We start from the raw sequence: 22,098 nt of genomic DNA, 5'->3' as shown, positions 1-22,098 counted from the left end.
TCCAACGTTGAACTTGATGCCACCTTAAAGTGGCACAAGAGATTAGCTTATGTAGGTGAGAAGGGTCTACAGATTCTTTACAAAATGGGTGTGTTTGGAAAGGATTCCATATCTAAAGTGCCTTTTTGTGAAAATTGCACTTTAGGTAAGCAGCATAGGCTGCATTTCAACACTGGAAAGCATAAGACCACATCTATTTTAGAGTATATATGAGTTGATCTGTGAGGGCCTTCATCCACTATCACTCAAGGAGGAAATAAATATTTTCTATCCTTGATTGATGACTATCCTAGGAAAGTTTGGGTCTACCTAATGAAACATAAATCTGAAACCCTAGAAAAGTTTAAAATTTGGAAAAACTTGGTAGAAAATCAAAATGGGAAGAGAGTTAAAGTGCTTAGAACTGATAATAGTCTGGAATTCTGCAATAAGGAGTTTGATCAGCTCTGTAGTAATGCTGGAATTAATAGACACAGGACTGCACCTTATACTTCTCGGCAAAATGGAGTTGCTGAGAGGATGAACAAGACTTTAATGGATAAAGTGAGGTGTATGCTTATAAGTTCTGGTGTTTCCAAGGTCCTATAGGGTGAAGCTTTGATGATAGCTTCATACATTGTGAATAGAACACCCTCAAGTGCTCTAGGTGATAAAACACCTGAAGAGCAATGGACTGGCCATGTCCCCGATTACTCACATTTAAGAATTTTTTGGTGTGCAGCCTATTCTCATCAGAGTGTTGGTAAGTTAGAACCTAGGGCCATTAAATGTGTTTTCTTGGGCTATCCTGATGGGGTAAAGGGCTATAGACTGTGGAGTAAGGAAACTAAGGGATTTAAAATAATTACAAGTAGAGATGTTATTTTTGATGAATCAAAAATGCCTTGTTTGAATGACTTTGAATCAAATGGCCAATCTGAAAAAGAAGAGAATAATAAATCCAGATTGCAGGTGGAGATTGATGCTCAATCTGAACCTGTTCTAGGTGAACAGGTGGAGGAAGAGGCAGAAAATGCTTCATATCCTCATGAAAATGAAGAAGATTTGCAAGAGAACATAGAAAATCGGCCTATAGACTTAGGCGATTATCAATTGTCTAGAGATAGGATAAGAAGGAAGATAAGAGAACCTTTTAGGTATAGGGATTACCTTTCACTTGCCGTTCTCTCTTATCAAGATCTTGTCTTTAAAGAATCTAAATCTTATGAAGAAGTTATAAACAGCCAGCAATCTGTAAACTGGCAAGCTGTTATAAAAGATGAAATGGACTCCTTAATGAAAAATGAGACTTGGAACTTAGTTCCTACACCTGCAGGTAAGTCCATAGTTGACTGTAAATGGATATTTACTGTTAAGGAGAGAAATGATGAGAAAATGCCTATAAGATTTAAGGCTAGACTTGTAGCTAAGGGGTTTACGCAAAAAAAGGGCATAGATTATAATGAAATATTCTCCCCGGTAGTTAAGTACACTACTATTAGAGTTATGCTTGCTCTTGTGACACATTATAATCTTGAACTGGAACAAATGGATGTAAAAATGGCCTTCTTGTATGGTGACCTTGATGAAGTGATATATATGGAACAACACATGGTTTTGTTGATGAATCTAAACCTGAACATGTTTGCTTGTTAAAAAGATCCCTGTACGGTTTAAAGCAATCTCCAAGACAATGGTATTTACGATTTGATAACTTCATATCCACTGTTGGTTTTACAAGAAGTAAATTCGATCATTGTCTTTACTTTAAGTATGGTGAAGAAAATGAAATTATTGCTTTTATACTCTTATATGTTGATGATATATTATTGATAGGGCATAACATGCATGTGGTCAATAACATTAAAGGATCTTTAGGAAAAGAATTCGAAATGAAAGACCTTGGCCATGCTAAAAGAATTTTGGAGATGGAAATAACCAGAAATAGGAGTAATAAAACATTGTGCCTAAAACAAACGGGTTACATTGCTAAAATGTTAGTTAGATTTGCAATGAATAATGCAAAATCTGTTACTCTTCCCTTAGTCGTCCATTTTAAACTAAGTAAGGACCAATATCCAGTAAGTGAATCTGAGATTAAACAAATGGAAAAGATACCCTATGCTAATGCAGTAGGATCAGTCATGTATACCATGGTTTGCACTAGACCTGATATGACTCCTTCCATTAGCACACTTAGCAGATTCATGGCTAACCCTGGACCTGAACATTGGATTGCTTTAAAATTGTTATTGAGGTATTTGAAAGGTTCATCACACTTAGGCTTAGCTTTTAGTGCTTGCAAGGAGGGTTTGGTTATTAAGGGTTTTGTTGATTCTGACTTTACTAAAAATAAGGACAATAGAAAATCAACCACTGCCTATATGTTTACTTTGTGTGGAACTTGTATATGTTGGAAATCACAACTCCAACCAATTGTAACTTTATCTACAACTGAAGTAGAATATGTGGCTGCTATTGAGGTAATCAAAGAAGTCTTGTGGCTTAAAGGTTTACTTTCTGAAATAAATGAATGGAGCAGCCCTGTTGTACTATATTCAGACAGTCAGAGTACAATACACCTGTGTAAAAATCCAGTTTATCATGAAAGAACTAAACACATTATTTTAAAATTGCATTTTATTAGAGATATTTTCTCTAAAAAAAATTTGTTCCACGAGAAAATACTACTGAATTTAATCCTACATACATGGGGACAAAGGTATTATCTTCAAACAAGTTTAAAACTTGTTTGCAAATATTAAATGTTGATACTCGGTAATTTCTGTGGTGTTTGCAGGGTGTATACTTGGTGCTTGCTGGCAATACTGGGAAGCTTATGTGTTTCAATTTTTTTATGAGTAGTTGCAGAATGTGTTAACTAGATTCTTGTATTACCACTGGCATCAAGGTGGAGAATTGTTGGGCTGTGATGCCAGTCTTGGTCCAACAATTTATTAGGCAATGATGATATTGGCCTTCAGCCTAGATACTGCACTAATAACCTTGCCCAATAACATTATCTGAGATAGCTCACTTACCATGACCCGAATTCAACCCAATAGTGTGAGAGTTGCTCTGGACCGTTGGATTAAGATTCAGATCTACGGTTGTTTTGTTTTACTATAAATACAAGTTTTCTAACCCTAATTGAAGTGACTTTCATTTTCTCTTTCTCCTTCAGCCAATTTTGGAACCTTCTGGGTTCCTATTTTTCGTTTGTTCTTCTTCTCTTAATGAGTTGATCTTTCTCTCTTTGTGAGATAAAATCTGTGCGTTTTCTCTGCGTGAGTAAACTGAGATCTGTGTTGAGAGTCCAAAATACTGTCCATTGAAGCAACCCATATTGGTTCTTTGTGAGGGTTATGGTTCGAGTTAGGGCCTCTTATGATGATACAGAAGGGTACAAGGATCTGAGCCTAAATCCTTTACCATCTTTGGTGTCCGGTGATAGTTTTGTAAAGTTTCAGCAAGTGTAATCTCAGATTTGTTATTTTCTTTAAAGAGTTTTGTATAACAAATTCCAAGTTCTCAATAATAAGAATCCTATCAAATTTAGTGGAGGGACTATCTTATACTATCGATAGTGCATTAAATGGGATACACACCAATCACTACATAAATTTGTTATTTCTCATATTAGCTCAATGGATAATGTTTGTCACGTGCTACTCTTTTAGGCTTCAATATTAAATTATCTATAAATCAAACCACACATCTATTGAATTTTTATCCATTTGACATATCTTCTTTAACGTTAGAAATTAAATGCATGATGTTTGTTTCGCGCGGGTTAGTCACTAACAATTAAAAGGGATCAGACGATTGTGTAAGGGACAAACCTCTTGAGACAGTCCCAAAAAGGGGTGTTCTTTTATTGGCGATGACGTTACAATTGGAAATCAAAAACAAAATGCCTCCAAGGGACGCAAGCACACGAGTTACTGAAAAAAGTGTTTAAGTCTAAACTAAGGAAATTAAAATTACATGTTCTCTATTTGAGAGTTTTTTATTCGGTCTTTTACTCTATATTTTTTCTCCCTTTTATACTCCATAGATGATCTTTTTTGTAATCAACCGCCTAAAAACTGCTTGATCGTTTTGCAACTTCCCACTTTCCTCGGCCAGCTTGTCATGAAAACTGCCTTTTTTTTTTAACTGCTGCCATTACTCTTCGTCGTTCAACCGTTTTCGATTGAATTCCTTGAATCGTGAAACGTGATAGGGCTGCTTTAATAACTGCTTTGATAACTGCACTTCTTGATAACCATAACGCTTTATATTTGTTAAGACCTTGGGCGACTTGAAGGTTTGGGCTAGAATAGAGTAACAGCTCTGGGCGACTGCATGGCACTCCATTCGCTCAGATTCTGGGCGACTTGCAAATTTGGGTGATGGCGTTACCGTGTTCTTGGGCCTCCCTATTTGGGCCTTCATCTTGAATTGTTTGATTGGGTTTCGTTCTTTGGGCTATCTGATTTGGGGATCCTCCAATTGGGCTTCATTCCTTGAGCCGTTCGATTTGGGCTGAATTTTTATGTGTCAACAATGTTCAATTATGAATTACCTAAGTCTAGTGAAATCCCTAGAGGCTAGAACCCATCTGTTCTTTGTTACTTCTTTGCTGGAATAAATATTTTAACACAACAAAATCATCTTGTATATCCATCTATTCATATAGTCAATCATTTACTCCTTCAATTATTGTCATTAAGGACCGAGCTAGAAAATGATGTTAGAATAAGTTTATATTTAAAAAATTTCGAATGAATTCGCACCACAGGAAGCTAAACTCATGACATTCACAACAAAAAGTGTACGACACTTAATGAAATAAAAGAAATATTAATATATCACTCTAAAATGTCTCATTAGATCTTTCTGTATTTTTTTTAACAAATAGAAAATCGGCGCTCGCCTTAAAAAATATAAACTTATTGAATCATAGTAAAAATAAGTAAAAAAATACATATCCACCAATGGAAAACTAAGAAATTATTTAATAAATACTATTCTAAATAACTTTGTCGATCAATCTTTTCAAACAACTGAAAGCTTTGGTCCAAGCACATAGTCAAAAATATATCAATATATGTTATTGTCTCAAAATATTATTTTGGCGTTGATAGAATCTTATATTTTATTTCATTTTATAGTGAGTGAGAAATCAGATCCAAAGTGAGAAAAATCAACTAAGAGGATTCAAAGAGATTAGATTTAATTCATATCAATATTCGGCTCAATTTCAAGAATATATTTATATATAGATTAATATATAAATAAATAAATTCTAAAAAATATTCCTTTTACTAACAAGATCAAATTTAGAGCAAATTATTTATCTTGATCATAACATCTATTTCATAGTTTAAATAAGTAATTTTTTCTTCTAATTATGAATAAGTAATATACGTAGAAATAAAAAAATTAATTACTTTTAAACTTAAAATATGTAGCCCCTATTTGATGAGGATTAAAATCAAATTTTTAATAAATTTCAATAAAAGTTAATGAAATGTGGGTTGAAAAGTCGTGAGTTTCATAAGATATGCGGTTAAAATTAATTATTGACTTTGACTTAAATTCAAATTCAAATTTTAATCTCTGCCAAACAAGGATTTAGTGTCTCTAATTATTAAAATAATTAAATTTTAGATTTGATCAATACAAATTATCTATTATAAAATTTGCTTAATTATTATAAATCAATTTAGTCAAACATCCATTAAATAAAATGCATAATTTGAAAATAAGATAATGTGAAAAATAGTATTTAATAATTTTAAAATTGGACTTGAGTTGGATTACAAATTAGAGTTGAGCTACACAAATATTTGGATCAAAAGTATACAATTTATTCTTAATTTTTCATATGCGGTGGGGGTGGGGCTAGGCTATAAACCAATCTCTTGTCAAATATTCTTGCTACATTGAAATATGTACAAACCTAGTCTTGACATACAAAAATTGTTCTATCTTCACTATGAAATATTCACACGTTTCCTACGTGCTTACTTTTTAGAAGGCAAAATTGTACTTCCACTACTCAACCTCATTTCTCATGATAGATAGACAATATCGTCTATCGCGAGTGGGTTTGCACCTAGTTCAATGCGTTGGTAATCATTTTGCTATATGAAACCGTCACTCTGAAGTGGGTTTGAACCTAGTTCAATAGGTTGGTGATTATTTTGCTCTATTCTCAAAGTTAGAGATTAACTTGCTATTATCCATAGTTTCGGGACCATTGGTGCAATTATTTCCTAATTTGGAAGAAAATCAAGGGAAAAAAGAAAGGAAGAATGACTGAATGAGAAACTTACCCCCTACACCTAGCCCCAACCCAACAGCTTTTTCCTTCAACAAAAGCCCAGCTCCCCTTTTTCTGTTAAGAAGTGCTAATCGAACAATGGAGAGCAGTAGCGGAGCCACCGACTACAACTGGAGTGAGACCGTTGAGGACCTTGTCCATGGTGGAGAAATTGATAAAGCCATTTCATTTCTTGAATCTAAAGTCTCCAGTCTTGAAAAAGAGAAACTAAATAATGAGGACACAAATTTATCCTCTCTCAAAGATGATCAGTTGTCCACCGTCTTTCTAGAGTTGTCCAAGCTCTATTCTACTAAAGGCCTCTCTCTCAAAGCCGACCAAGCCCTGTCTCGTGCGCTCCAAATTAAACATAAAACAGGGTATGTCCTATTATCTTCTTTCTTTCATTCCTTTTTTTTCCCCTTCTTCTTCTAGTTTTTTTTTTTTTATTATTTTTTCATGAAACATAGAAAAAATGAAGCCTTTTAGACTTTTAGTTCAAGATTTTATTTGAAGTATTAAAGTAATAACAGCGAGATAAATATATATATATATTTTTAATTTGGATTCGTATATCTGATGTAGAACAAGGTGCACGTGTTGTATTTATTTTCTGTTGTTTTCGTGTTTAGAATTTTGTTTCATTCTGTCATGTTGATTTTTCGCTGTTATTAATGGAAATTAAATTATTAAATTACTATATGATTCCAGAATGATTTTACAAATTAATTTCCTTCAATTGATACGTTATAGTGTAAAAATTGAGTTGGGAAAATTAGTATTTGGCAATGAGAGTGCCAATTGGATTTTGTTGTTAAGGTTTTACTATTTCGTGGAAAAGAAACAACGCAATATCTTCTCTTTAAATCCCAAAATTTTAGTGAATTGGGAAGCATATGATTTCTGTTCTTATGAGCTCTAGTTCGCTTAATGCCACTAATTTTTTGTAGTTAATCATTGGTTGTGAATATTCAGGGATTTACACACTGTGAAGGAATCAACCCATCAACGATATTCAGAAGCTCACAGTTTGCAAAATGAGGTTTCAATTCCTGATGGAATTGCAGAAGGTGATCCCTTTTTATCTTTTCATGGTTTGGTTTCTTTAAGAACCGTCCATTTATATATAATTAAGATAGAATTTTCTGTGTATTAGTTATACACTTATACTCATTTTGTTAACCTCATTTACTGGGTTTGTTGTAGTGGCTTTTTCATTGTGCATTATTGCCTGAGAACTAATTTGCCTTGTGTTTTGAAGGTCGTTGTGCGGATTCTTTAGACTTGAAGAATGATGGCTTGCCACAAGAGAGCTCTGGTGATGATGGTACACACATTTGTATATTAATTTGATATGACTTCACTAAGCTGGCACTCATTAGTTGAATGCTGGTCTGAATGTTTTTGGGCAAACAAATGGAAATGTCAGTTTGATATTTTCTCATATTCTAATTTTAGTTAAGTTCAGACTATGTACTAAGTATCTTTCCATCTATCACGCAATATATCTCCATTCTTTGGGACCTCTATTCTACTTGCACTTCGAAATCACTTCCATGAGTTGAATGGAAGTCCTCCTGGATGTTCTGATTTGCTAATTGCTTGTCTACATGTCATATATGGGTTTGATCTTGTACCTCTAGAAGGAAGACATGTTGATTTGTGATCATGTCACCGTGTGGTTGACTAATACCGTGTCTTTTACGTTACTTTGTGAGCATCTTTCTGAAATGCAATAAATGACATAATCAGGTGTAGACGCATAGGATAAGTTACTCATACACCTGGCACTAGCCATTGGAAATAGTCTGGATATACATAAAACATTAGCAGATATATTTTCTGATCCATTGGAGTATAAATGAAGGTGGAAAGTATATTGAAATCCTAAACTAAATGAGTCTGATTCCTGAGATACAACAAAGATTTTAATTTGAAAGCCTGCATACAGAAGTCAACACTCTGCCTTGTTGAACTTTGCTTTCATGGATTTCTCTTTTGTCTTCACTGTTAAAGTACCTAATCTTTCCCTCTAGTACTATGATAGCAAGGTAGCAGTTGTGTTGGCCAGAGGATGAAGAGAGTAAGAGGGAGAGGTTTTTTTCTTTTCCTTTTTTTTTTTTTTGGGGGGGTGTGGGGTGGGGTTGGGGGGGATGACTTTCTGAGAGTTAATTCTTAGAGAAGTTGGATTGGCCTTTCCGCTTCTTCACATAAGGAAAGCCCTGTTACTGAATTTGTGGGGGAGCTTATTTTGGTAAAAAAAAAATACGCAATGCCACTTAATTTAGTCATGCAGACCAAGGATTGTTAAAGGAAAGAATTCATTGCCTTTTCCATTATAGACCATTCTAGCTGCCATTCATTCAATGGGAGTTGTGATTCCCACCAAGTACACTCTTGCTGCAGTTTTACCAAAAGAAATCGTCTTTCCACCATTCTCTGGAATTAATTAATTTTGATGGAGGGAACTAAAAATAATGGTGGGGCCACAAACTAGGTACTTTTAAGGAATGTGCATGTTGCAACTTTCATTTTATGGGCTTCTAGTAGGACGTTTTTTGAACATGGGGATGTATTTGAATTTTCCAATGATATGATTACTTTAGATCTTTCCTTAAATCTAGGGGTGGGAATTTTTTCCCAGAATTTCAGCTCTAGTTCTTCTATTAAATGGCTCAATTTTGGGACCATGCATCAAGAACTGACCGATTCTGATCCGATTCTCGGTGCTATCATAAAAATCAATAGTGCATTCAGTTCTCTCTTTTTGTCGGTGCATTGCACCAAGATACACTCTCTTTGAACACAAGATCTCAAAATCATGTCACGATAAAATTTCACTTTCCTTATGCTTCTTGTTTCCTTTGCAACAAAACTTTATAGGCAATCAAAATTTTAATCTAAATAATTTTATAAATGTGATACAATTTCATAGCTGTAATGCAATCCCAATAAAAAAATATATTTTAAATCAATATTTAGTAAGAACTCAAATTTTTCATTATTTCAAAGTTGCTGGTCATGAAGAATCAAGATCTTATCCTTGAGGATAGTGAAGATAACCAGGTTATAAATGTATTTTTTTTTATGAATTTTCTTAAAAATTAATTTTCGATCCAGATTTTACAAGCGATATTTAATAGTTTATTTTTTGCCTTATCAATTGATCTTGAGCCTTGGAGCTCGATTTTGTTTGTTTTCTTGTTTAATTGATTTTTTGTATTGTTAGATTACAAGAATGACAAGCAGTTTTATACTCTATTTTTTCTATTTTTAATCAATAAGTAGTTTCATACAATATTTTCATGATATTTTAATATAAGGAATCGGACTTGTTCGGTCCGATTCCATAGTTGGATATGAAATCAATAGTTCCATTTCTAAGAATCCCGTTGGTATTCAGTTTGATTGGTTCCCTTCAAAATCGGATCGAACCGGACCTTGCCAACACCTACTTAATTAAGCAATGTGCTTAATGGAATGGCAAAAAATTATCATGTAGCCAACCTAAATTTATTAGGAAAAAGGCTTAGTTTGATGTTTTTTATTTGAATCTGACTCATAGTTTGTACTCATATTGTCAAGCAAGATCATAATAATTCATAATATGTACATGAGTAAGGAGCTTACTTATGATATACATTGGAACTTTCTCTCTAAGTGTTTATGCAATAAATTTTATAAACAAGCTATCATAATTGGGTATTAGAAACACGATAATTTTGGCATATGGAACAATTTTAGTTCCTTCAAATTTACCAATTACCATCTATTACAGATTTTACTGATGAATATATTATATCAATTAATCCACTTACTTGCCAACTAGACTGTCTAGATGGAAAGCATTATTCTAAACTAGTAGGTAAAGCAAGTTTGTGCCATAATTTGCCTTCTTTCTCTGCCATTTTGAGTTGATTTCTTAATTTTAAGGGAAAATGTAATAGCTGCCTTGAAAATATGTTATCCACTCTTTACAAATGTTATTGACTCATTACGACATGGATAAATCAGGTAAATATATGGGCCTTCAAAAGTTTTAGCGAAGGAAATGTTCTTTCATGGATTTACTTTTTTCAATTAGCAGAAAAGATCATGGTATCTGTCATGACTGCTGAAAAGGTAATAAATTTCCAACTTCAAATGTATGATAATTGACTCCAGTTTATTTTTTCTAACAATCTTGTTTATTTGTTCATAAATATGAATTTCCAGTCCTTTCCGTCTTTCATTCAGCAGCACGAATGCTATGCTCTAGATTTCTGTGAGCTTCGCATGTCAGTAATGAATAGTTGACTCACTTGACTGTGTATAGTCTTATAATGTAATTCCTAAGTTCTCATCTACTCTATCGTTATATTGGCCCCTCATTTTTCCAGAATTATTATTTGTCGGATTTTCATCAAAAGTCATCGTGATCGCAGACTGGGAAGCTATTGCAGATCGTGCTCCCGATGAATTACTCTCCCCAAAATGTTTGCCGGAGATATCGAACCTCTCTCTGGATACTGTGCATAGCACCAAGCAACGTGGAAGGGGATCATTTTCATATAAGAAACATGGCTTGTACAGTGATTACGAGTCTGATCTACCTGTTATTGATGACTCGGAAGACAATTCCCAAGGCATGGAAGACAGTGCCCAAGGCACGGCTGATAACTTGGGAATAAGAAATTGTACGTCTGTGGGCTTCTCATTGATTTTAATTCAGAATTCAAATCTCATATCTATTATTTATTAATAAGCTTACCTTACCATATCTGTTTTTCGACTGCATGAAACCTAATATCCGTAGTCTTAGATCTAGAAGGTCATTTTTTATTGTATTTTTTAGTTTTTTTTATTCATTAGTGCATTTGTTTTGGGTTTATTTACTACAAACAAGTATATATGGTTTGAACTTGCTTCAGCATCCAAACAGGATAAAAAGTAAAACAGGGTTCATAATTGGTTTATGAACAGCAATTTGCACGATTCTAAACAAGCGTGATTTTAGTTCTTTTGGCAGTATGATAAAAACATTTTATAATGATAAAAATCTAGGCTCGGTTTCTGACTCTAATGCTTGTTACTGCAACCACATTAATGCGGCAAGTCACCTGCTTAAAAAGAACAATAGGAAAGGTCCGGTGTTGTTTCTGTCTTTGTGCTATTGTAATTTTAAAACTTAATATTATATACATGCAGGCTAGAAAAAATTGATAACACAAATGCATCTGGTTTTCAGGGATCTCATTGCTGCTTTAGGATTTGAGATTGAGAATTTACAAAGTAATGCAAGTTATTAGAGATTTTACAGGATCATATTTGATTTTTAGGTTCCTAAATTTGAAGGAGTTAGCATTCTCAAGTTGCATATCAACCTATCAAACTGCTTACATTTTTAACTTAATTTCATGATACTTGATATTAGTTTTCAGAAAGTCAACGGTAAAGGTAAATGAGAAAGGGAAAGCATTGGTGGTTAGTTTGAACCATGATCAGTTGTCAATGCTGCTAATTTTGATTGTAGTGGGAGTTCTGATGCAAATGATATCAGAATTCCTTTTGTCTAATTTGCCTGCATTTATTTTCTTTTCACATTTTTACGTACTTTTAGTTTCTTGTGCCTTTTATATATATATTCTACAACTTATTTGTGTTGAATCACCTCGTCTAGATACTGAAGCTGTTAAATGGTGAAGGAATTTTTTGATATTTATATTTTCACTCAATTGATTATGGAATGTTATAAGATATTGTTCTAGCTGACTTTCCTTTCTTCTTAAGATTCAGTGGAATATGGTACACGCCATGTTATTGTTCTGGCGGACTTTCCTCCAAGCACTAGGACAACTGACCTAGAGAACGTATTGGAGAAATTCAAAGATCGTGTCGTGATTCGATGGGTGAATGATGCTGTGGCACTGGCAGTGTTTAAAACACCATCAGTTGGTAATGATGTTTCCTAAATTTGCTGTTTTAGGAGTTTTATGATTTTGAATTTATCAAAGATTAGAAATTAAAAACTTTACAACTCTACAGAAGTCCAAAAAAAGAATTGTCAAGTTTTGCAGTGGATTCCACTGTTATCAAATACGTCATTCGCGTGAAGCTTTGGTATGTTGTGTTGTAACCTGATACGTATCTACAGATTGTTGAAGTGTATTGACCTCACCTATGTCTGATATAGTTGATTTCAACAAAGGGTCTTTTTCCACTATAGGTTTAAATGCTTCAGTGTCTGTCTATCCATCATTCAAAATTTTGTGAAGTTGGATGATCTTATGCGACTTAATTCAGATAAAAAAAATTTGCCAATATATCAACAATGGACATTTTAAACTACAGCAAGCAACCTTGCAAAGCAATATCAATTATAGGTTTCTAATTCTGTATTCTTTTCTACGTCATGGATTGTGCTTGTGATTAGGCGTATTTGCACGTTCCCCCCTCTTTATTTTTGGTAATCAATCTTATTCTCACAGAAAAAAGAAAAGTCTCTCAGTCTTCCTTGAATGAAATAGATTATAGGAAATCCTCAAGGCATGACATATTCTTTTATCCTGAGATACCCTCCTATTTACTCTATTGGTAAAAGCCTTATTGTTTTTTTATGAAGGAGGTAATCTTTTAAATTCTTCTGGTTCCTTCCTTTTCTCCCTTTTATTTCTTTCTCCTGCAGTCATCTCATTCAGAAGATTTTTCAATTATCTATAAGAAGGGTAGTTAGGTAAGTCTTTCATCATCAAATGAGTAGTCAGAGGTGGCATTTCGAATCCTGCTATCTTCTTCCGATAATCCCTCTCCTGGGGATGCTGTCCACTATATTAAATGTCTCGCACAAATTTATGGCGCATCTAACATTCAAATGGGAAAAAGGGTCTTTGTTTTGAGTTTTTACTTTAAGAAGATAACAAAATTTGTTCTGTGAAACAATTCTCTTTATTGCCATTATAAACCCAAATGATGTTCTATTATTGTATTACTCAAACTGCTAAGTTACAGTTGACATTAAGTTTACGTTAGTTGACTATTTTCTTTTTGTGATGTAGCGCTTGAGGCTAGTACCTCCATTTGTTTTCCATATACAGTACGTGTACTTGCAGAAGATGATGAACTTTTGAGCTTAATTCCACCAAAAGGTAAGAGTTATGCGTATTATTTTCTATCTTCAGAAACAATAATTAGAGAGGAGGATTAGTATGAAATTTTCCATCATTTCTTTCTAATACACCAACACCTCTCCTGTTTGAAAATTTTCAAAGACCTCCCTTCTTTCAATTTGGACTAACAGATTCCCCCTTTGACTCTATCAATGGCAAATTTTACTAAGAAATACAGGACGTAATACCCAAATACCCCTTATTTTTGTGCTTATTACATTTAAAAGATAAATTAGAGACATTATGTAATATATTTGTCCGATCCACCTCACCTTTTAATAAATTTGAAAAGTTATTTCAACTGAATCAATTTAAAAACTTAGAGAACAAAATTATTGAAAATCTAATAAATTTTAAAGGATCCTCTCTGCGGCCACTGACAAATTTAATTTAATTTATTTATTTTACATTTTTTTTTATATTCCTTAATTCGAATTATTTCATACCTTTTCAGTCAAATATTAAGTGTCGACATTTGGGATATTAAGACCTTATTTGATCTAATTTACTAATCTATTAGACAATAAATAGGGGGTATAGTTGATAGTTTCTAAACAACATGGAGTGTTAGTTATTAATTGGAAGAGACGGGGGGGAGTTAGTATAATTATCTCTTAAATGTATTTCCAGGATAAGAGAACCGGAAAAAAGAAACCTATTTGAACACTTGTCTTTACACTTTTGATTTCTTCTAACTTGTACTTCTACGGAAAATGTGATATGATCATCTAAATTATTATATGCAGCATGGTTGTTGAATCAGTAGTATCATGAATTTAATCATGTATAAGGTTGTGTAATAGGATACATGACGAAAAAGATTAAAAGTGTTGGTATGCACGCGAATGATGAATAATTATAGGACAATATACACAGTTTTAGGAGAAAAATTATAAGATGTAAAAATTCTGTAATGATTTTGATTCGTGGTTTGTCAATTGTCTGAGACTTAGGTCCTGTCAGGCAATGATCTTCTTTTTGTAGAGGAGCTTCAGGGCGGTCCCCTAATTTGCCAATAATAACTGAACATATATGATTAGGCGTAGTAGTTATCTGATTCTGTCTCTCATTTGCTTCTGCTTTGATTTTATTTCCCTATTCGTAATTCATTTTGTGACAAAGCAATAGTTGAAGAGTATGGTCTCACTCGACATAAGTCATCTCCTTATAGGAATATTCTCATTGTTCATCGTTGCATTGGAACATAGATAGATGTTGATGAACGTTCAACTTGTTCTGAACATTCCATCATTGGTGCTTAGAATATATGTAATTCCTTTTCAGATCTGGAGCCTCCTCGTCAAAGGCCTCGAACATCAGCAAGAACTGCCCAGAGAATGATTGCACAAGGAATGGGAATAAAGTTGCCTTCTACAGTTGGCTCGGCAGAATATAGAAAACAGGAGGATGCTCGGAAGAATCGGATAGTTTCAAGACAGAACATGAGGGATGATGCTTGGGGTGATGATGGAAACTAGAAGAAGGTGGTTTTATCTTGGATATTGTTTTTGTCTACTGGGATTTGTAACATTCATCTGATTTTGGTCATTTAAAGAAAAATGAAAATTGTGTAGATTGTGTTTGGAAACATCAATTTGCGTTATCATAACTTTTATCTTTTCATATAGAAATATTTGAAACATCTTATCCTGTTACATATAAAATATACTTGGAAACACATAAATAACGTTGTACACAACACACGCACACAAAGACGATGAACTGAAGTATCTGCTACGATAAAAAGCATTGCTTGCCATCGTTGGCCTCCTTGAACAATGTTGAAATTATCAAGTTCGACGGCTCTACGAGTGAGATTAGCTCCGACCCAACTCCTTTCTACGATATCTCATACCCGTTCACAGAACTCATTTTCATTCCTAACAAGAATGTCAACAGTTCGACCTCGTTCGACTTACTTTACCTATGGTGTATATTCGATAGTGCTAATTCTATTGACAATAGCTAGCAAGTGAAATTCATGTGCATCTTGAACAATAACCCTAAGAGCACATAAAATAAGGGTGTCGATAGGTCGACCTACTTCAACTTACTTTACCTATGGCATATATTGGCTAGAGCTAATTCTAATTTTACCACCAAGAGCAGTTAAATCACAAGAAATAAACACGAACACATAAAATTTATTTAGATTCATTTCAATGAAAGACTACTTCCTCTCTATCACTACAATAATTCACTATGATGAAAAGAAGTTTATAAGAGAATACGTGAGATTTATATAGGTCGATCACGTACTGACTCCACACAACGTCAATAATTAGATTTCACAATTTAATACTAAGTATTATGCCCTAATACTTATTATTAGTGTTTAAAATTACTCTATAGAATAGTGTGCGTAGAAAATAGTGAATTACAAGATTATTAGAGCCTGTTTGACAACTATTATTGTAGGAAAAACGAGTTATGAATAGTGATTTTTAAGAGAATGTGTGGTTAAAAAGTAGAGAAAGTTTTTAATATACGTATAAAATATTTTATTGTGTGAATGTGTAGTTAAAAATAATCATATATTAAATTATAAAATAAATTAAAGTGTGTCAAACAGGCACTAAGACTAAAGAAAACGTTACACGCCAAACACATTTTTGGAGAACTACGTGATGGCTGACTCGTCTTGGTTCAAATGTTGGTCATAATGGGTCTGCCCATGCATGGTTTGACCACCAAAAGTCTACCCACCAAATGCCTCCACCCCACCCCTAAATAGCCTACCAAAATGTGGTTGAGAGTCTTGAGACTCTGTAGCCGCCGTATGATAGTAGCTAGTGAGTGATTTTTCTATGTTTTCACTCTTTGGTTGTTTAAATTGTTTTTATTAAGAACAACTTTCAATGGGGAGGAAGAATTTTCATTTTGGTCAAGATTCAACTTTCAAAGTTGTTCAGTGATTTTCTTATCAATATATTTTTTATATCTCGCTGCGTCACATTTTCATAACAAATGAAAATATACCTATATGTAATGTGTCGGGTGTCAAAAATTATGTTAGCATCTTCCCCTTTGTTATAAGGATGTGATGTGCAAAGATGTCAAAAATATATTGATGAAACAGTTAACGAGACAACAATTTGATTTACTACGAAGTATTAACATTAGATAAATTGATTGCATCCTCTATTTGATCTTCGCGGAACAATATAGCTGAGACATGACAAGGGTGTCTAGCTAACTCTTATGATAAAGCGACTTTTTGGTGGACGATAAATTTCAAATACATACAAAATGTACAATAAATATAATACTATATATATAACGTGTTGGACACTTAAGTACTCTATACAAAGTGTGCATCCCTATTTATACTCGACTGACAATCATAAATAAAATATTTCTAATTATGTAATAGAAAAATTAAGAAATCAAAGCATGCGAATTTGTAGGTAAATCATACAAGTTGCAAACTAGAAATGGTCCATCATCAAACTATCAGGCCTCGGTCCCTATTCGTAATTCATTTTGTGACAAAGCAATAGTTGAAGAGTATGGTCTCACTCGACATAAGTCATCTCCTTATAGGAATATTCTCATTGTTCATCGTTGCATTGGAACATAGATAGATGTTGATGAACGTTCAACTTGTTCTGAACATTCCATCATTGGTGCTTAGAATATATGTAATTCCTTTTCAGATCTGGAGCCTCCTCGTCAAAGGCCTCGAACATCAGCAAGAACTGCCCAGAGAATGATTGCACAAGGAATGGGAATAAAGTTGCCTTCTACAGTTGGCTCGGCAGAATATAGAAAACAGGAGGATGCTCGGAAGAATCGGATAGTTTCGAGACAGAACATGAGGGATGATGCTTGGGGTGATGATGGAAACTAGAAGAAGGTGGTTTTATCTTGGATATTGTTTTTGTCTACTGGGATTTGTAACATTCATCTGATTTTGGTCATTTAAAGAAAAATGAAAATTGTGTAGATTGTGTTTGGAAACATCAATTTGCGTTATCATAACTTCTATCTTTTCATATAGAAATATTTGAAACATCTTATCCTGTTACATATAAAATATACTTGGAAACACATAAATAACGTTGTACACAACACACGCACACAAAGACGATGAACTGAAGTATCTGCTACGATAAAAAGCATTGCTTGCCATCGTTGGCCTCCTTGAACAATGTTGAAATTATCAAGTTCGACGGCTCTACGAGTGAGATTAGCTCCGACCCAACTCCTTTCTACGATAACTCATACTCGTTCAAAGAACTCATTTTCATTCCTAACAAGAATGTCAACAGTTCGACCTACTTTACCTATGGTGTATATTCGATAGTGCTAATTCTATTGACAATAGCTAGCGAGTGAAATTCATGTGCATCTTGAACAATAACCCTAAGAGCACATAATAAGGGTGTCGATAGGTCGACCTACTTCAAGTTACTTTACCTATGGCATATATTGGCTAGAGCTAATTCTAATTTTACCACCAAGAGCAGTTAAATCACAAGAAATAAACACAAGAACACATAAAATTTATTTAGATTCATTTCAATGAAAGACTACTTCCTCTCTGCCACTACAATAATTCACTATGATGAAAAGAAGTTTATAAGAGAATACGTGAGATTTATATAGGTCGATCACGTACTGACTCCACACAACGTCAATAATTAGATTTCACAATTTAATACTAAGTATTATGCCCTAATACTTATTATTAGTGTTTAAAATTACTCTATAGAATAGTGTGCGTAGAAAATAGTGAATTACAAGATTATTAGAGCCTGTTTGACAATTATTATTGTAGGAAAAACGAGTTATGAATAGTGATTTTTAAGAGAATGTGTGGTTAAAAAGTAGAGAAAGTTTTTAATATACGTATAAAATATTTTATTGTGTGAATGTGTAGTTAAAAATAATCATATATTAAATTATAAAATAAATTAAAGTGTGTCAAACAGGCACTAAGACTAAAGAAAACGTTACACGCCAAACACATTTTTGGAGAACTACGTGATGGCTGACTCGTCTTGGTTCAAATGTTGGTCATAATGGGTCTGCCCATGCATGGTTTGACCACCAAAAGTCTGCCCACCAAATGCCTCCACCCCACCCCTAAATAGCCTACCAAAATGTGGTTGAGAGTCTTGAGACTCTGTAGCCGCCGTATGATAGTAGCTAGTGAGTGATTTTTCTATGTTTTCACTCTTTGGTTGTTTAAATTGTTTTTATTAAGAACAACTTTCAATGGGGAGGAAGAATTTTCATTTTGGTCAAGATTCAACTTTCAAAGTTGTTCAGTGATTTTCTTATCAATATATTTTTTATATCTCGCTGCGTCACATTTTCATAACAAATGAAAATATACCTATATGTAATGTGTCGGGTGTCAAAAATTATGTTAGCATCTTCCCCTTTGTTATAAGGATGTGATGTGCAAAGATGTCAAAAATATATTGATGAAACAGTTAACGAGACAACAATTTGATTTACTACGAAGTATTAACATTAGATAAATTGATTGCATCCTCTATTTGATCTTCGCGGAACAATATAGCTGAGACATGACAAGGGTGTCTAGCTAACTCTTATGATAAAGCGACTTTTTGGTGGACGATAAATTTCAAATACATACAAAATGTACAATAAATATAATACTATATATATAACGTGTTGGACACTTAAGTACTCTATACAAAGTGTGCATCCCTATTTATACTCGACTGACAATCATAAATAAAATATTTCTAATTATGTAATAGAAAAATTAAGAAATCAAAGCATGCGAATTTGTAGGTAAATCATACAAGTTGCAAACTAGAAATGGTCCATCATCAAACTATCAGGCCTCGGGCCATCAACTTTGAAATGCAATTTACTGTTCTAGAAATTGAAATGGACGCCGGTCAACTCTTGAATGAATTAATTACTATAATATTCTTTTGTACAAAATAAGAAATTTCTATTGGGGCTACGTTCTTTTTTTTTTTTTTATATCCAGGTATCTTAACTTACACCAGACTAAATTCTGGACCTCCAAAACCCTTGCCTCTAGAACATTGAAGCGGGTAAATCGCGGGTTATGCCTCAACTGGATCATAGGTTCCCCCTATTGCCTGTATACTTCTGCACACAAGAGACCCTCCTCCACAGTGATTACTTCATACCAAATATTTGGCCGCAAGTTCTCATCAGGAATCGAACTCTCCACCTTGCTGCTGGAAGCAAGACAATATTGATTGATCCACCAGTTGAGCTGTGCTCCCGGGGGCGGGGCTACATTCTCTTCTTCTTTATCTTCTATGGTGTAAGTGTTACCCTGATAACTCGATGTATAATAATTTTTTTTTGTTAGTTTCGATGGAGTTAACTGAAATACTTTCAGCACCGTTAACAATTTGAGCAGGTTTTTTTATTGTTAAAAAAAAGGTTGAACCCCAATTTTAAGGGCCCCCACCGCCCCCACCCTAATAGTTTTATGAGGGAGGTAAATCGCGAGATGTGCCCCAACAGGTTAGGGAACAAAAGCTGCATGTACACTGCGCCTACAAGAAGTCCAATTCTATGTTTCAGGAATCGAACCCCCAAACTGCAGATGCCAGCAAGGCGTGAGGTATTTTTATTGTTGTTTCTATCACCAATTGTCCCTTTGGCGGTGCTTATGTTTTTGCTTCTACTTTTTTGTAGAAGATCTTTATGGGGAAACTAGTATAGGTCGGCTTCCTATAAATTCCAACAAGCCCTAACTAAGCATCATTGATTGAATCACTTTTTAACTTTTCAAAAATAATGTCAAACAGCTCTAAGCATCATTGATCAAGTTTCCACAAACTTCATTCCGATGGAAAAATTTACCAAACATGTCTACAAATTATATGAACTACATAAATTAGTACTAACAAGAATCCGTTTACAATATAATTTTACGAGGCTCTTTGCCTCGTTTATCAATTTCCATTCTCGTGTGTAAACAATTTAATGGAAAAATTAAGAAAATGGATAGGAAGAGATTAAATGAGGTGGAACACAAGAAGATTTTTTCCAAACCCTAGAATGCTGCATAAGGATTTCTTTAGTCCTCTCTTTTGTTTTTTGACTGCTGCCCACTTGAAGCACCAAACACAACTTTGTGACCACCCCAACTTGCAGCATTTCTTGAAGAACCCTAGAATTTGCTGAAAACTTTGAAATTGAAGAAATTATTCTCACTGCCTTATCAGTTGCCACATGAGACGCCCTAAGTATTTTCTTCGAAACAATGGCCAGTCCAGCTCCATGTTTCAACAGCTCGGCCCGGCCCTCGGCACAACCACATAGCTGATCCAATACTGTCAATATAAGCTCACAAGCCCTTCTTTCAGATGTGTCAAGAAGAAGCTCTATTAATGTTGAAAGTAAGCCCGATTCGACCGCTTTGACTCGGTTTCTTCCCCATGGACATAGCTCTACAAGGAGCTTCAATGCTGCCTTGGAAACTTGCTGCGAGATTTTGTCGTGGAAAATCTGGACAATTTCGATGAAAAATTCGGGCTTAACTCCAATCACCTGCACTGGATCAACCACATTTAAGGCAGATTTTAGTATCATTATTGCCTGAGCTCGAGATTGGTAATTCCCACACTTCAATACGTGCAATAAACCCTCCAAGAATTGATCATCATCATCTCCAAGAATTTTCCTCAAAACCGAATCTGAGATTTCTAGATGGTAAAGAATGTTCAATGCTTCATCACTCGCCTTGCTAATGTCAGAATCTTGATCACAATCCAATGCATCTTTCTTTATTATTGATGCTAAATATTCAACTGCACCAGCAGCCTCCAATTGCCTTCTACTGCTGTTATTGGATTGCGCAATGGATCTGAGTCTTTGCAGGCAATTGATCTGTGCTTGTGGTGATTTCTTGCCTTCGTCGAGGAGTTTAATGATGCAGGACTTATCGACCGCGGCCTTAGGAGTTGGTATCCTTTCAATGCCATAAGATGAATTGAGAGTGCACCAAGCCTGGATCAATCGCCGTAAAGTGTGGTTCGGAGTGAGATCTGTGTCTAATACTTGTTGGTTTGTTACTGGACATGTTGTGTTCTTGAATGAAAACAGCCATCTTTCAATGTTTTCCCTATCGTAGGATATCCCAGTCGAAACTGTGACTGGATCTTTCATCAGTTGCATGGAGATTGGGCATAGAAAATAAGAAGGAACTTCAACTTCATAACCCTCCATTGATGATCAAGTACGGCTTTATCGGATCAGAAGTGAAAATAACCAAATCCCAGCTCCCAAAAAACTACGATCAGGGATTTCAAATTAGTCTAACTTCTCAAAGAATCACGTAGAACAAAATTGAAGAATTGATGAAGGCTGTTGTGTGCAGAAGATAAGGTTATATACGCGAATAGGTATAAATAAGGGGAGAGCAAATGAGCACTGCAAGTTGTGTATCGCAAGGAGTTGGGAAGGAGAATTCAATACACGGAAATTCAAATGAGAGATTAATTAAAGAATAAAAGAGTTGATGATGGACTTTTCCAAGAACTCGGAAAAGTTCAAAAGATGACTTTTTTTAGTAATTTAATGCAATGAATATAGAAAAATTAATTAATGCATGTGGTTCAATGAAAGAAAGAGGAGAAGTCGGCGTTGCATTTTGTGCCACCATTTGACTTTGTATATATTAATTGATTAAGAAAC

General features: G+C 34.3%; 2 protein-coding genes across 5 annotated transcripts; one reads left to right on the top strand and one right to left on the bottom strand.

Moving 5' to 3' along the window:
• Positions 1 to 6,274: 6,274 nt before the first annotated feature.
• LOC111412263 (coiled-coil domain-containing protein R3HCC1L) lies at positions 6,275 to 15,076 on the top strand. 4 transcript variants are annotated; one of them, XM_023043117.1, is made up of 7 exons: positions 6,275 to 6,669; positions 7,265 to 7,359; positions 7,551 to 7,616; positions 10,714 to 10,965; positions 12,065 to 12,223; positions 13,324 to 13,413; positions 14,719 to 15,076. In XM_023043117.1, exons 1-7 carry the CDS (start codon positions 6,290 to 6,292, stop codon positions 14,910 to 14,912), a joined length of 1,236 nt encoding a protein of 411 aa, XP_022898885.1. In that variant the 5' UTR covers positions 6,275 to 6,289; the 3' UTR covers positions 14,913 to 15,076. The 4 variants fall into 4 exon arrangements, with proteins under 4 accessions (XP_022898885.1, XP_022898884.1, XP_022898883.1 ...); XM_023043116.1 differs by having other exon boundaries at positions 12,059 to 12,223; XM_023043115.1 differs by having other exon boundaries at positions 10,669 to 10,965.
• Positions 15,077 to 20,219: 5,143 nt separating this feature from the next.
• LOC111412262 (E3 ubiquitin-protein ligase PUB23-like) lies at positions 20,220 to 21,864 on the bottom strand. The gene has a single exon (XM_023043112.1). The coding sequence runs from the start codon at positions 21,628 to 21,630 to the stop codon at positions 20,395 to 20,397; it is 1,236 nt and encodes a 411-aa protein (XP_022898880.1). The 5' UTR covers positions 21,631 to 21,864; the 3' UTR covers positions 20,220 to 20,394.
• Between the last annotated feature and the right edge of the window lie 234 nt (positions 21,865 to 22,098).

The sequence above is a fragment of the Olea europaea genome, chromosome 16 (assembly GCF_002742605.1).
Source record: "Olea europaea var. sylvestris chromosome 16, O_europaea_v1, whole genome shotgun sequence".
Taxonomy (NCBI): domain Eukaryota; kingdom Viridiplantae; phylum Streptophyta; class Magnoliopsida; order Lamiales; family Oleaceae; genus Olea; species Olea europaea.
Note: the sequence above shows the minus strand (reverse complement) of the source record. Positions and strands in the feature narration are given on the sequence as shown.